This window comes from Oncorhynchus gorbuscha, unplaced genomic scaffold (assembly GCF_021184085.1).
Source record: "Oncorhynchus gorbuscha isolate QuinsamMale2020 ecotype Even-year unplaced genomic scaffold, OgorEven_v1.0 Un_scaffold_643, whole genome shotgun sequence".
Classification (NCBI taxonomy): Eukaryota; Metazoa; Chordata; class Actinopteri; order Salmoniformes; family Salmonidae; genus Oncorhynchus; species Oncorhynchus gorbuscha.
The window spans coordinates 216,423-229,313 of NW_025745750.1; the positions used below are offsets into that span (position 1 = coordinate 216,423).

At 43.5% G+C, this 12,891-nt stretch overlaps 1 protein-coding gene across 1 annotated transcript in view; it reads right to left on the minus strand.

Moving 5' to 3' along the window:
- The window catches only part of kiaa1549lb (KIAA1549-like b), a gene marked incomplete at its 5' end in the record, with an annotated part of 191,024 nt that extends 178,158 nt beyond the window's left edge, over nucleotides 1-12,866 (minus strand). The window contains 2 exons of the mRNA XM_046335003.1: nucleotides 2,265-2,484; nucleotides 12,750-12,866. Coding sequence (XP_046190959.1) covers nucleotides 2,265-2,484; nucleotides 12,750-12,866 — 337 coding nt within the window. The remainder of the gene's footprint in view (nucleotides 1-2,264; nucleotides 2,485-12,749) is intronic.
- Nucleotides 12,867-12,891: the final 25 nt, after the last annotated feature.

The window sequence follows — 12,891 nt, forward strand, 5'->3', positions numbered from 1 at the left end:
GTCTCCTTAATAACATGTCTGGTATATGAACACAGTGCAGACTAATGTCCTGCAGTCTCCTTAATAACATGTCTGGTATATGAACACAGAGCAGACTAATGTCCTGCAGTCTCCTTAATAACATGTCTGGTATATGAACACAGTGCAGACTAATGTCCTGCAGTCTCCTTAATAACATGTCTGGTATATGAACACAGTGCAGACTAATGTCCTGCAGTCTCCTTAATAACATGTCTGGTATATGAACACAGTGCAGACTAATGTCCTGCAGTCTCCTTAATAACATGTCTGGTATATGAACACAGTGCAGACTAATGTCCTGCAGTCTCCTTAATAACATGTCTGGTATATGAACACAGAGCAGACTAATGTCCTGCAGTCTCCTTAATAACATGTCTGGTATATGAACACAGTGCAGACTAATGTCCTGCAGTCTCCTTAATAACATGTCTGGTATATGAACACAGTGCAGACTAATGTCCTGCAGTCTCCTTAATAACATGTCTGGTATATGAACACAGTGCAGACTAATGTCCTGCAGTCTCCTTAATAACATGTCTGGTATATGAACACAGTGCAGACTAATGTCCTGCAGTCTCCTTAATAACATGTCTGGTATATGAACACAGTGCAGACTAATGTCCTGCAGTCTCCTTAATAACATGTCTGGTATATGAACACAGGCAGACTAATGTCCTGCAGTCTCCTTAATAACATGTCTGGTATATGAACACAGTGCAGACTAATGTCCTGCAGTCTCCTTAATAACATGTCTGGTATATGAACACAGTGCAGACTAATGTCCTGCAGTCTCCTTAATAACATGTCTGGTATATGAACACAGTGCAGACTAATGTCCTGCAGTCTCCTTAATAACATGTCTGGTATATGAACACAGTGCAGACTAATGTCCTGCAGTCTCCTTAATAACATGTCTGGTATATGAACACAGTGCAGACTAATGTCCTGCAGTCTCCTTAATAACATGTCTGGTATATGAACACAGTGCAGACTAATGTCCTGCAGTCTCCTTAATAACATGTCTGGTATATGAACACAGTGCAGACTAATGTCCTGCAGTCTCCTTAATAACATGTCTGGTATATGAACACAGTGCAGACTAATGTCCTGCAGTCTCCTTAATAACATGTCTGGTATATGAACACAGTGCAGACTAATGTCCTGCAGTCTCCTTAATAACATGTCTGGTAAATGAACACAGTGCAGACTAATGTCCTGCAGTCTCCTTAATAACATGTCTGGTATATGAACACAGAGCAGACTAATGTCCTGCAGTCTCCTTAATAACATGTCTGGTATATGAACACAGAGCAGACTAATGTCCTGCAGCCTCCTTAATAACATGTCTGGTATATGAACACAGAGCAGACTAATGTCCTGCAGTCTCCTTAATAACATGTCTGGTATATGAACACAGAGCAGACTAATGTCCTGCAGTCTCCTTAATAACATGTCTGGTATATGAACACAGAGCAGACTAATGTCCTGCAGTCTCCTTAATAACATGTCTGGTATATGAACACAGTGCAGACTAATGTCCTGCAGTCTCCTTAATAACATGTCTGGTATATGAACACAGAGCAGACTAATGTCCTGCAGTCTCCTTAATAACATGTCTGGTAAATGAACACAGTGCAGACTAATGTCCTGCAGTCTCCTTAATAACATGTCTGGTAAATGAACACAGTGCAGACTAATGTCCTGCAGTCTCCTTAATAACATGTCTGGTAATGAACACAGTGCAGACTAATGTCCTGCAGTCTCCTTAATAACATGTCTGGTATATGAACACAGAGCAGACTAATGTCCTGCAGCCTCCTTAATAACATGTCTGGTAATGAACACAGTGCAGACTAATGTCCTGCAGTCTCCTTAATAACATGTCTGGTATATGAACACAGAGCAGACTAATGTCCTGCAGTCTCCTTAATAACATGTCTGGTATATGAACACAGTGCAGACTAATGTCCTGCAGTCTCCTTAATAACATGTCTGGTATATGAACACAGTGCAGACTAATGTCCTGCAGTCTCCTTAATAACATGTCTGGTATATGAACACAGTGCAGACTAATGTCATGCAGTCTCCTTAATAACATGTCTGGTATATGAACACAGAGCAGACTAATGTCCTGCAGTCTCCTTAATAACATGTCTGGTATATGAACACAGGGCAGACTAATATCCTGCAGTCTCCTTAATAACATGATCTTAAACATATTCCTCCACTCTAAACCATCAGACCTGTTTTGAGCTGGAGGCTGATAGCTGGGCTGGATTTCCATGGTGCGGCTGTGTTGGGCAGCGCCGTTACCATGGGGACAAACTGTCGCACGTCACCCATCAGCCTATCCCGGCCGTAGGAGTGAAGTGCCTCGACCACCACAGAGGGCGGGTACACCATGTCTGCTCCAATTACGTGGTAGCCCACCGTCACGTTGGGAGAGCCGAACACAGTCTCCACCTGAGAGAGTGAAATAGGGATCTGTTATCAGGATCAGTAAGCATGATCGATCATCTAATCAACTGGCTGGTTGTAGGGTTGTAGGAGTGGATATTTTGACTGCTTGTGAAACAGAAGGATAGTGAGAGAGGGAGAACAAGAGAGTCTCATAGAAAGAGAGAAGATGGGAATGGGAACATGGGAACGGGAGACGGAATGAGAAAGGCAAGCGAAAACAGAGGACAGAGAGTTGTACATTACACAGAGGACAGAGAGTTGTACATTACACAGAGGACAGAGTGTTGTACATTACACAGAGGACAGAGAGTTGTACATTACACAGAGGACAGAGAGTTGTACATTACACAGAGGACAGAGAGTTGTACATTACACAGAGGACAGAGAGTTGTACATTACACAGAGGACAGAGAGTTGTACATTACACAGAGGACAGAGAGTTGTACATTACACAGAGGACAGAGAGTTGTACATTACACAGAGGACAGAGAGTTGTACATTACACAGAGGACAGAGAGTTGTACATTTCACAGAGGACAGAGAGTTGTACATTACACAGAGGACAGAGAGAGAGAGAGAGAGAGAGAGATAGATAGAGAGGTAGGGGGGTAGAGAGAGAGAGAGAGAGAGAGAGAGAGAGAGAGAGAGAGAGAGAGAGGGGGGTAGAGAGAGAGAGAGAGAGGTAGAGAGGGGGGGTAGAGAGAGAGAGAGGTAGAGAGTTTGTGTGAGAGAAGTGAAACAGATCAAATCCCTCATCCTTTGATGACAGACAGTACCACACTGAGAGCCCATACAGTCTTGATATTACCATGAGTCGACAGTATTCCCCTCACAATCAAGCCTTGTTATGAACGGACCCATTCACCATCACTACACCAGCCCAGCCGTTATTCAAAGACTGGGTTTCAGCAAAAGTCGCTGAGTGGTAACGTACCCTCCTAAGTCTATCTGGCCGATGTGAAAGACCATCAATGGATTATCTTGAAGTACTTCAGTCAGTTCAGCATTTTACTCTTTTCACCTCAATGAAAATCTTTCATTTAATGGCCAGAAGCTTTCACTTTGTTACAATAGCTTTCCTCTGGTCTTGCCAACTGAAAGTCATTTAATCTGCTGCTCCTCGTCGTTCTTTCCGGCCTTCCCCCTCTAGAGCATTCCTAGTAACCATCTCTGCTCTGTAATTAAAAACAAACAAAACATTTTCCCCTGGGACTGACCACTGGATGACTGTAAAATAAATATTTACTCATATTTAGATTAGTGACAACCCAGCTAGCACATTTGGTTCCTTGGAAGTTGTGGGAACATACATGTTTGCCAGTTCTGGAAACATACATTTAAGGTTGCAGGGAGGTTCTCAGAACATTCTACTATGGTTCCCTGAAAGTTTTCCTGGGAGGTTTTATCAACATTCTGAGGACAGAAATGATAGTTTATTTGAAGGTAAGTAACTGTTTAGAACTCTAAGCATCGATAGGAGACATGGAAATGCATTTGCTCAGGCATTAATCATGCAAGCACATTTATTTTTATGGCACCGCATCAGTGAGATTTGAACCTATGATCTTCTGTTCTCTTAGTATGGAATTAGTCCACTTCAACACCTTAGAATGGAGCTATGATGCTATGTTTTTTACTCATGCAAAGCAGTTCATTTCAGTCTATTTAAACAGACCCCATTTCAAAGGAAACAAGCACTACGATCAGGTGTGGCCAATTAGTGTGCACGGCCAACACACTTAACAAGAGAGGATAGAATGAGAACAGAATGTATAGGTTTTAAAATAACATTCTTTAAACGTTAATGATTTCTTTTCGTTTTTTTATGGAAAATGTTCTTAATGTTATGAGGAACATGACTTTAAATAGAACCACGAGGAAACCTGCAGAAAATGTTATGCTGAAGTACTGAAATTCCCCCAGAAGAACAATGTTTCTTAACATTCTCTGCCCATTCTGAGAACATTACTTGAAATAGAACCATGAGGAAACGTTATGCTGAAGTACTGAAATTCCCACCTCAGAAACATAATGGTTCTCAAAATGTTGTGTGCTAGCTGGGTATCCTGCACCATTCCCAGCGCATTGTGGGAAGGTTGTATGCAAAATTACCATAGGACAACCACGCTCTCACCAACTTTAAGAAACATATGGTTCTCAGAACGTTATGTGCTAGCTGGAAAGTGCTACGGTGCGAGAGAGACAGAGAAAGAGAGGGAATGAGGTAGAGAAAGAGAGAGAAAAAGAGATGGAGAAAGAACAGAGGAGAGAGAGAGAGAGAGCCTGGAATTCCTGACGGGCCAACCCCAGGCGGTGAGGGTAGCAACATCACCTCCGCCACACTGACCCCCAAACGGGGGTCCCACAGGGGTGTGTGCTTAGTCACCTCCTGTACTCCCTGTTCACCCACAACTGCGTGGCCATGCACGACTCAATCATCAAGTTTGCTCACGACACCGACGGTAGTAGGACTGATCACCGGCGATGATAAGAAAGCCTACAGGGAGGTCAGCGACCTGGCAGTAGGTGCCGGGACAACAACCTCTCCCTCAACATCAGTCAGACCAAGGAGCTGATGGTGGACTACAGGAAACAGGGGTGTGAGGACGCCCCCGTCCACATCAACGGGGCTGCAGTAAAGTGGGTCTAAAGTTCCTCGGTGTCCAAATCCCTAAGGACCTAAATGGTTCATTCACGGCCAGGTCACTAAACCCCCTCCCTGTAGGCACAGCTGTGAAGAAAGCACAACAGCACCTCTTCCCCCTCAGGAAAAATAAAAGGTTTGGCATGGGCCCTCAAATCCTCAAAAAGTTCTACAACTGCACCAACTGTTCTGCCTGCGGCTATGGAACCCTGACCTGTTCACCGGACGTGCTACCTGTCCCAGACCTGCTGTTTTCAACTCTCTAGAGACAGCAGGAGCGGTAGATATACTATGCAGGAGCGGTAGATATATACTATGAATGACCGGCTATGTAAAGCCAACTGACATTTACTCCTGAGGTGCTGACCTGTTGCACTCTCTACAACCACGTATTATTATTTGACCCTGCTGGTCATCTATGAACATTTGAACATCTTAACTATGTTCTGTTAGAATTTCCACCCGGCACAGCCGGAAGAGGACTGGCCACCCCTCATAGCCTGGTTCCTCTCTAGGTTTCTTCTTAGGTTCTGGCCTTTCTAGAGAGTTTTTCCTAGCCTAACCTCTACAGTCGTGGCCAAAAGATTTGAGAATGACACAATAATACATTTTCACAAAGTTTACTGCTTCAGTGTCTTTAGATATTTTTGTCAGATGTTACTATCGAAAAGAGTGGCTACATGGACTATCTGAGTTGACCCTTGGACTTGACTTGTATTTTTCCCCTGTTTCTATGCACAATCACAGGACTGATACTCGAAAACACACATACAATCATCATTACGCTGCTGCTACTCTGTCATAAACTCAGCAAATAAAGAAACGTCCTCTCACTGTCAACTGCGTTTATTTCAGAAAATCTAACGTGTAAATATTTGTATGAACATAACCAGATTCAACAACTGAAACATAAACTGAACAAGTTCCACAGACATGTGACTAACAGAAATGGAATAATGTGTCCTTGAACAAAGGGGGGGTCAAAATCAAAAGTAACAGTATCAGTATCTGGTGTGGCCACCAGCTGCATTAGGTACTGCATTGCATCTCCTCCTCATGGACTGCACCAGATTTGCCAGTTATTGCTGTGAGATGTTACCCCACTCTTCCACCAAGGTACCTGCAAGTTTCCGGACATTTTTGGGGGGAATGGCCCTAGCCCTCACCCTCCGATCTAACAGGTCGCCGAAGTGCTCAATGGGATTGAGATCTGGGGTCTTTGCTCGACATTGCAGAACACTGACATTGCTGTCCTGCAGGAAATCATGCACAGAATGAGCAGTATGGCTGGGGGCATTGTCATGCTGGAGAGTCATGTCAGGATGAGCCTGCAGGAAGGGTACCACATGAGAGAGGAGGATATCTTCCCTGTAATGCACAGCGTTGAGATTACCTGCAATGACAACAAGCTCAGTCCAATGATGCTGTGACACACTGCACCAGACCATGATGGACCCTCCACCTCCAAATCGATCCCACTCCAGAGTACAGGCCTCGGTGTAACGATCATTCCTTCGACATTAAACACAAATTCGACCATCACCCCTGGTGAGACAAAACTGCAACTCGTCGGTGAAAAGCACTTTTTGCCAGTCCTGTCTGGTCCAGTGACAATGGGTTTGTGCCCATTGTTGCCGGTGATGTCTGGTGAGGACCTGCCTTTCAACAGGACTACAAGCCCTCAGTCCAGCCTCTCTCAGCTTATTGAGGACAGTCTGAGCACTGATGGAGGGATTGTGTGTTCCTGGTGTAACTTGGGCAGTTCTTGTTGCCATCCTATTCCTGTCCCGCAGGTGTGATGTTCGGATGTACCAATCCTGTGTTGTTACACGTGGTCTGCCACTGCGAGGAGGATCAGCTGTCCGTTCTGTCTGCCTGTAGCGCTGTCTTAGGCGCCACACAGTACGGACATTGCAATTTTTTGCCCTGGCCACATCTGCAGTCCTCATGCCTCCTTGCAGCATGCCTAAGGCACATTCACGCAGATTAGCAGGGACCCTGGGCATCTTTCTTTTGGTGTTTTTCAGAGTCAGTAGAAAGGCCTCTTTTAGTGTCCTAAGTTTTCATAACTGTGACCTTAATTGCCTACCTTCTGTAGGCTGTTAGTGTCTTAACGATCATTCCATAGGTGCATGTTCGTGAATTGTATATGGTTCATTAAACCCTTTACAATGAAAATCTGTGAAGTTATTTGAATTTTTACTAATTATCTTTGAAAGACAGGGTCCTGAAAAAAGGACGTTTCTTTTTTTGCTGAGTTTATATGCTAACGCCTAGTCACTTACCCCTCCCTGTAAACTATCAACAGTGTCTCAGATACTATTCACATTCATAGACTTTTTACACATTTTGTTGTGTTGCAGCCTGAATTTGAAATGGATTGAATTTAGAATTTGTGTCACTGGGCTGCACGCAATACCCCATAATGTCAAAGTGGAATTCTGTTTTTTAGAAAAATAAGTTCAGGAGTAAAAATGTGCTTATCATGTCACATAATAAGTCACTCTGTGTGCAGAAATAGTGTTTTAACACGATTTTGAATGACAACCTCCTCTCTATATCCCACACATATAATTATCTGTAAGGGCCCTCAGTTGAGCCGTGAATTTCAAACACAGATTCAACCACAAAGACCAGGGATGTTTTCCAATGCCTCGCAAAGAAGGGCCCCTATTGGTACACGTCGGATGGTGTATCAATACACCCAGTTACTACAAAGATACAGGCGTCCTTCTTAACTCAGTTGCCAGAGAGTAAGGAAACCACTCTGGGATTTCACCATGAGGCCAATGGGGACTTTAAAACAGTTAGAGTTTAATGGCTGTGATAGTTTTCTCCTGAGTATGGATCAACACCGTTGTAGTTATTCCACAACACCAACCTAAATAACAGAGTGAAAAGAAGGAAGCCTGTACAGAATACAAATATTCCATAAGATGCATCTTGTTTGTAACAATGCACTAAAGTAATACCAAACAAATTTAGCAAAGAAATTAACTTCATGTCCTGAATATAAAGTGTTATGTTTGGGGCAAATCCAACCAAACACATCACTGAGTATCACTCTTCATATTTTTAAGCATAGTGGTGGCTGCATCATGTTATGGGTATGCTTGTCAAGGGCAAGGACTAGGGAGTTTTTTAGGACAAAAATAAATGTAATAGAGCTAAGCACAGACAAGATCCTAGAGTAAAACCTGGTTCAATCTGCTTTCCAACAGACACTAGGAGACAAATTCACCTTTCAGCAGGACAATAACCTAAAATGCAAGGACAAAAATACCCTGGAGTTGCTTACCACGACGACATTGAATGTTCCTGAGTGGCCTAGTTACAGTTTGGACTTAAAGCGGCATGGACATCTATGGCAAGACATGAAAATGGCTATCTAGCAATGATCAACAACTAAGTTGACAGAGCATGAAGAATTTTAAAAAGTGCTAAAATTGCACAATGCAGGTGTGCAAAAGCTCTTAGAGACGCACCCAGAAAGACTCACAGCTGTAATCACTGCCAAAGGTGATTCTAATATGTATTGACTAAGGGGTGTGAAAACCTATGATGTATTTCTGTATTTCATTTTCAATACATTTGCAAAAATGTCTAAAAACATGTCTTTACTTTGTCATTATGCAGTATTGTGTGTAGATGGGTGAATTTTTTCAATCTATTTTGAATGCAGGCTGTAACAAAACTAAATGTGGAATAAGTTAAGGGGTTTGAATACTTTCTGAAGGCACTGTAGCTCTCTCACTCCAGTATCCCTGCACATTGTAAATATGGTACTGGAACTGACCCTGTATATACAGTGGGGCAAAAAAGTATTTAGTCAGCCACCAATTGTGCAAGTTCTCCCACTTAAAAAGATGAGAGAGGCCTGTAGTTTTCATCATAGGTACACTTCAACTGTAACAGACAAAATGAGAAAGTAAATCCAATGAATTTATTTGCAAATGATGGTGGAAAATAAGTATTTGGTCAATAACAAAAGTTTCTCAATACTTTGTTATATACCCTTTGTTTGGCAATGACAGAGGTCAAACGTTTTCTGTAAATCTTCACAAGGTTTTCACACACTGTTGCTGGTATTTTGGCCCATTCCTCTATGCAGATCTCCTCTAGAGCAGTGATGTTTTGGAGCTGTTGCTGGGCAACACAGACTTTCAACTCCCTCCAAAGATGTTCTATGGGGTTGAGATCTGGAGACTGGCTAGGCCACTCCAGGACCTTGAAATGCTTCTTACGAAGCCACTCCTTCATTGCCCGGGTGGTGTGTTTGGGATCATTGTCATGCTGAAAGACCCAGCCACGTTTCATCTTCAATGCCCTTGCTGATGGAAGGAGGTTTTCACTCAAAATCACACGATACATGGCCCCATTCATTCTTTCCTTTACACGGATCAGTCGTCCTGGTCCCTTTGCAGAAAAACAGCCCCAAAGCATGATCTTTCCACCTCCATGCTTCACAGTAGGTATGGTGTTCTTTGGATGCAACTCAGCATTCTTTGTCCTCCAAACACGACGAGTTGAGTTTTTACTAAAAATTTCTATTTTGGTTTCCATATGACATTCTCCCAATCTTCTTCTGGATCATCCAAATGCTCTCTAGCAAACTTCAGACGGGCCTGGACATGCACTGGCTTAAGCAGGGGGACACGTCTGGCACTGCAGGCTTTGAGTCCCTGGCGGCGTAGTGTGTTACTGATGGTAGGCTTTGTTACTTTGGTCCCAGCTCTCTGCAGGTCATTCACTAGGTCCCCCCGTGTGGTTCTGGGATTTTTGCTCACCGTTCTTGTTATCATTTTGACCCCACGGGGTGAGATCTTGCGTGGACCCCCAGATCGAGGGAGATTATCAGTGGTCTTGTATGTCTTCCATTTCCTAATAATTGCTCCCACAGTTGATTTCTTCAAACCAAGCTGCTTTGGAGTGTGACTGTTTGAGGTTGTGACAGGTGTCTTTTATACTGATAACAAGTTCAAACAGGTGCCATTGATACGGGTAACGAGTGGAGGACAGAGGAGCCTCTTAAAGAAGAAGTTACAGGTCTGTGAGAGCCAGAAATCTTGCTTGTTTGTAGGTGACCAAATACTTATTTACCACCATAATTTGAAAATAAATACATTTAAAATCCTATAATGTTATTTTCTGGATTTTCTTTCTCATTTTGTCTGTCATAGTTGAAGTGTACCTATGATGAAAATTACAGGCCTCTCTCATCTTTTTAAGTGGGAGAACTTGCACAATTGGTGGCTGACTAAATACTTCTTTGCCCCACGGTAGCGCCATACTTTCTCCTGTTCTTCTTATTTCTTATTTATTGTCTGTGATTGTTGGAGCTTATGTTAGTTTAGTGCTACAGTACATTGATTGATTTATTACCGTATCGTTGGGTTTGGAAGAAAGGCATTTCACTACACTTGTGCAAGTGACATTAAACTTCAAACTTGAGAGAGACAGAGAGAGACAGAGAGACAGGGAGAGAGAAACATGAGACCTGCAGTACCACATGCCTATGACTCCTGAAGGTTCCTATGACCTTCACACTGGTATCAGTCCCACTTCATTCAGGGAAATAATATTATACACAGTCCCACTGCACCTGAAAACACACACATACACAAGCACACTCATCAGAAGGTACTCAGATCCAGTGGAGTCTGTGTGGAGACAAATACTCTGTCTGTTACACAGGGATCACATTGCTGTTCCATTAATCTCCAGGCCATATTAGAAACGCATGTTGCTTTTCAGTACCAAATTCATTTCCAGACATTGAAAGGGATAATTTCTCATGGATGTGCATTTACATAAAAAATGCTCTCCTCTCCACACACACACACACACACACACACACACACACACACACACACACACACACACACACACACACACACACACACACACACACACACACACACACACACACACACACACACACACACACACACACACACACACACACACACACACACACACACACACACACACACACAGTGTCTCAGTAGTCTCTCTTATCATAACCAAGAGGTCCTCCTGATCCAAAGCCACATTGAGTGGCGGTATTACAGGCTTATTGGGAAGGAGAATGATTCTGGCAAGAAGAGCGGTGACTGTTTAATCCGCAGACAGGCGGTTATTGTGTTGTATAGATGTGTCCATATCATCACTGAAAAGAAATAGTGAGCTTTTCAAACCCAGGGGCTGAACGGCTGTATTGAACCTAAACCTGGTAGCAATGTGTTTTGGGGGAAAATATTGCTCCTTTTGCAGACAGTTTGGAATGACATGGTTCTGCATTAAATAAAGACAACACTCAACATCACGCAGCTGAATATCATATCCTATGATCATGATGTCAATCAAAACAGAGGAGGAGAGAGGAGAGTTATGTTGTTAGACTTCTCCAGGTAACTTGGTAACCAGTGGTGACTGAACAGGGCCCTTGGTTCAATCAGAGGAGAGTTCTGTGTTGTTAGACTTCTCCAGGTAACTTGGTAACCAGTGGTGACTGAACAGGGCCCTTAGTTCAATCAGAAGAGAGTACTGTGTTGTTAGACTTCTCCAGGTAACTTGGTAACCAGTGGTGACTGAACAGGGCCCTTGGTTCAATCAGAAGAGAGTACTGTGTTGTTAGACTTCTCCAGGTAACTTGGTAACCAGTGGTGACTGAACAGGGCCCTTGGTTCAATCAGAAGAGAGTACTGTGTTGTTAGACTTCTCCAGGTAACTTGGTAACCAGTGGTGACTGAACAGGGCCCTTGGTTCAATCGGAAGAGAGTACTGTGTTGTTAGACTTCTCCAGGTAACTTGGTAACCAGTGGTGACTGAACAGGGCCCTTGGTTTCTCACCTGGGGTCACACAGTTTGCTGTCTTATCTGGTTTTCATCTTGGTGCAGTCCCTAGGATGTGACATCACGACCCCATACCTTCAGGGACATATTCTGTCAGCCTAATTTCTAAATGAATCCTCATCGATCCTCACAGTTAACCTACATGAGGATCCCTGTATGGTCCTTCCTTATTCATGGAGATCTGCTTCTCTAGGTAACATGCTGTTATTTTAGCTGCTATATCCTCAGATGTGTGAGGTGGGCGTTTTCCCAGTCTTTAAGGTGTTTTGCCTTAGTCACTGAGTACAGGTTTCGGCCAAGTACATTTTTCGCACACAAACAACGACTACATCTCCTCTGCCCAGACCCGCGTCCTCTATCTTAACACACATCCCCTAACGTAGCAGGCGTAAGAGAAACACCTGGAACTAGATCCCCTATATTCTGGTCTGTTCAACCAATCCAGTAAATGTGGAGGAGGAGTTATGTCGCCCTGCGGTCACCTTGTTATGTCCAAAAGCAGAAGTCAGTTCACAGGCTCTCTTTTTTCATTTCCTCTGAAAACCAGAACATCCAGTTGTTGAGGACTCAGCAGAGGCTACACCACACATGAAAGACAGCGAGAGAGAGAGAGTGATATAGAGAGACAGAGAGAGAGAGATATAGGGAGACAGAGACAAAGACAGCGAGAGAGATAGAGAGATAGTGATATAGAGAGACAGAGACAAAGACAGAGAGAGAGAGATAGATACATACAGAGAAAGAGAGAGTAAGTGTGAGTCCTACTGACCTGAGCCTGGGCAGTGGTGTCATTCAGAGCTCTACTCAGAGCCTGGGTCAGCCCTCTACGCAGGTTCTGTCTCTGGATGCTGTCCAGGCGGTTCCTTCTCACATGGATGGTCAGAACTGTAGAGACAAAAATATGAGAGGGT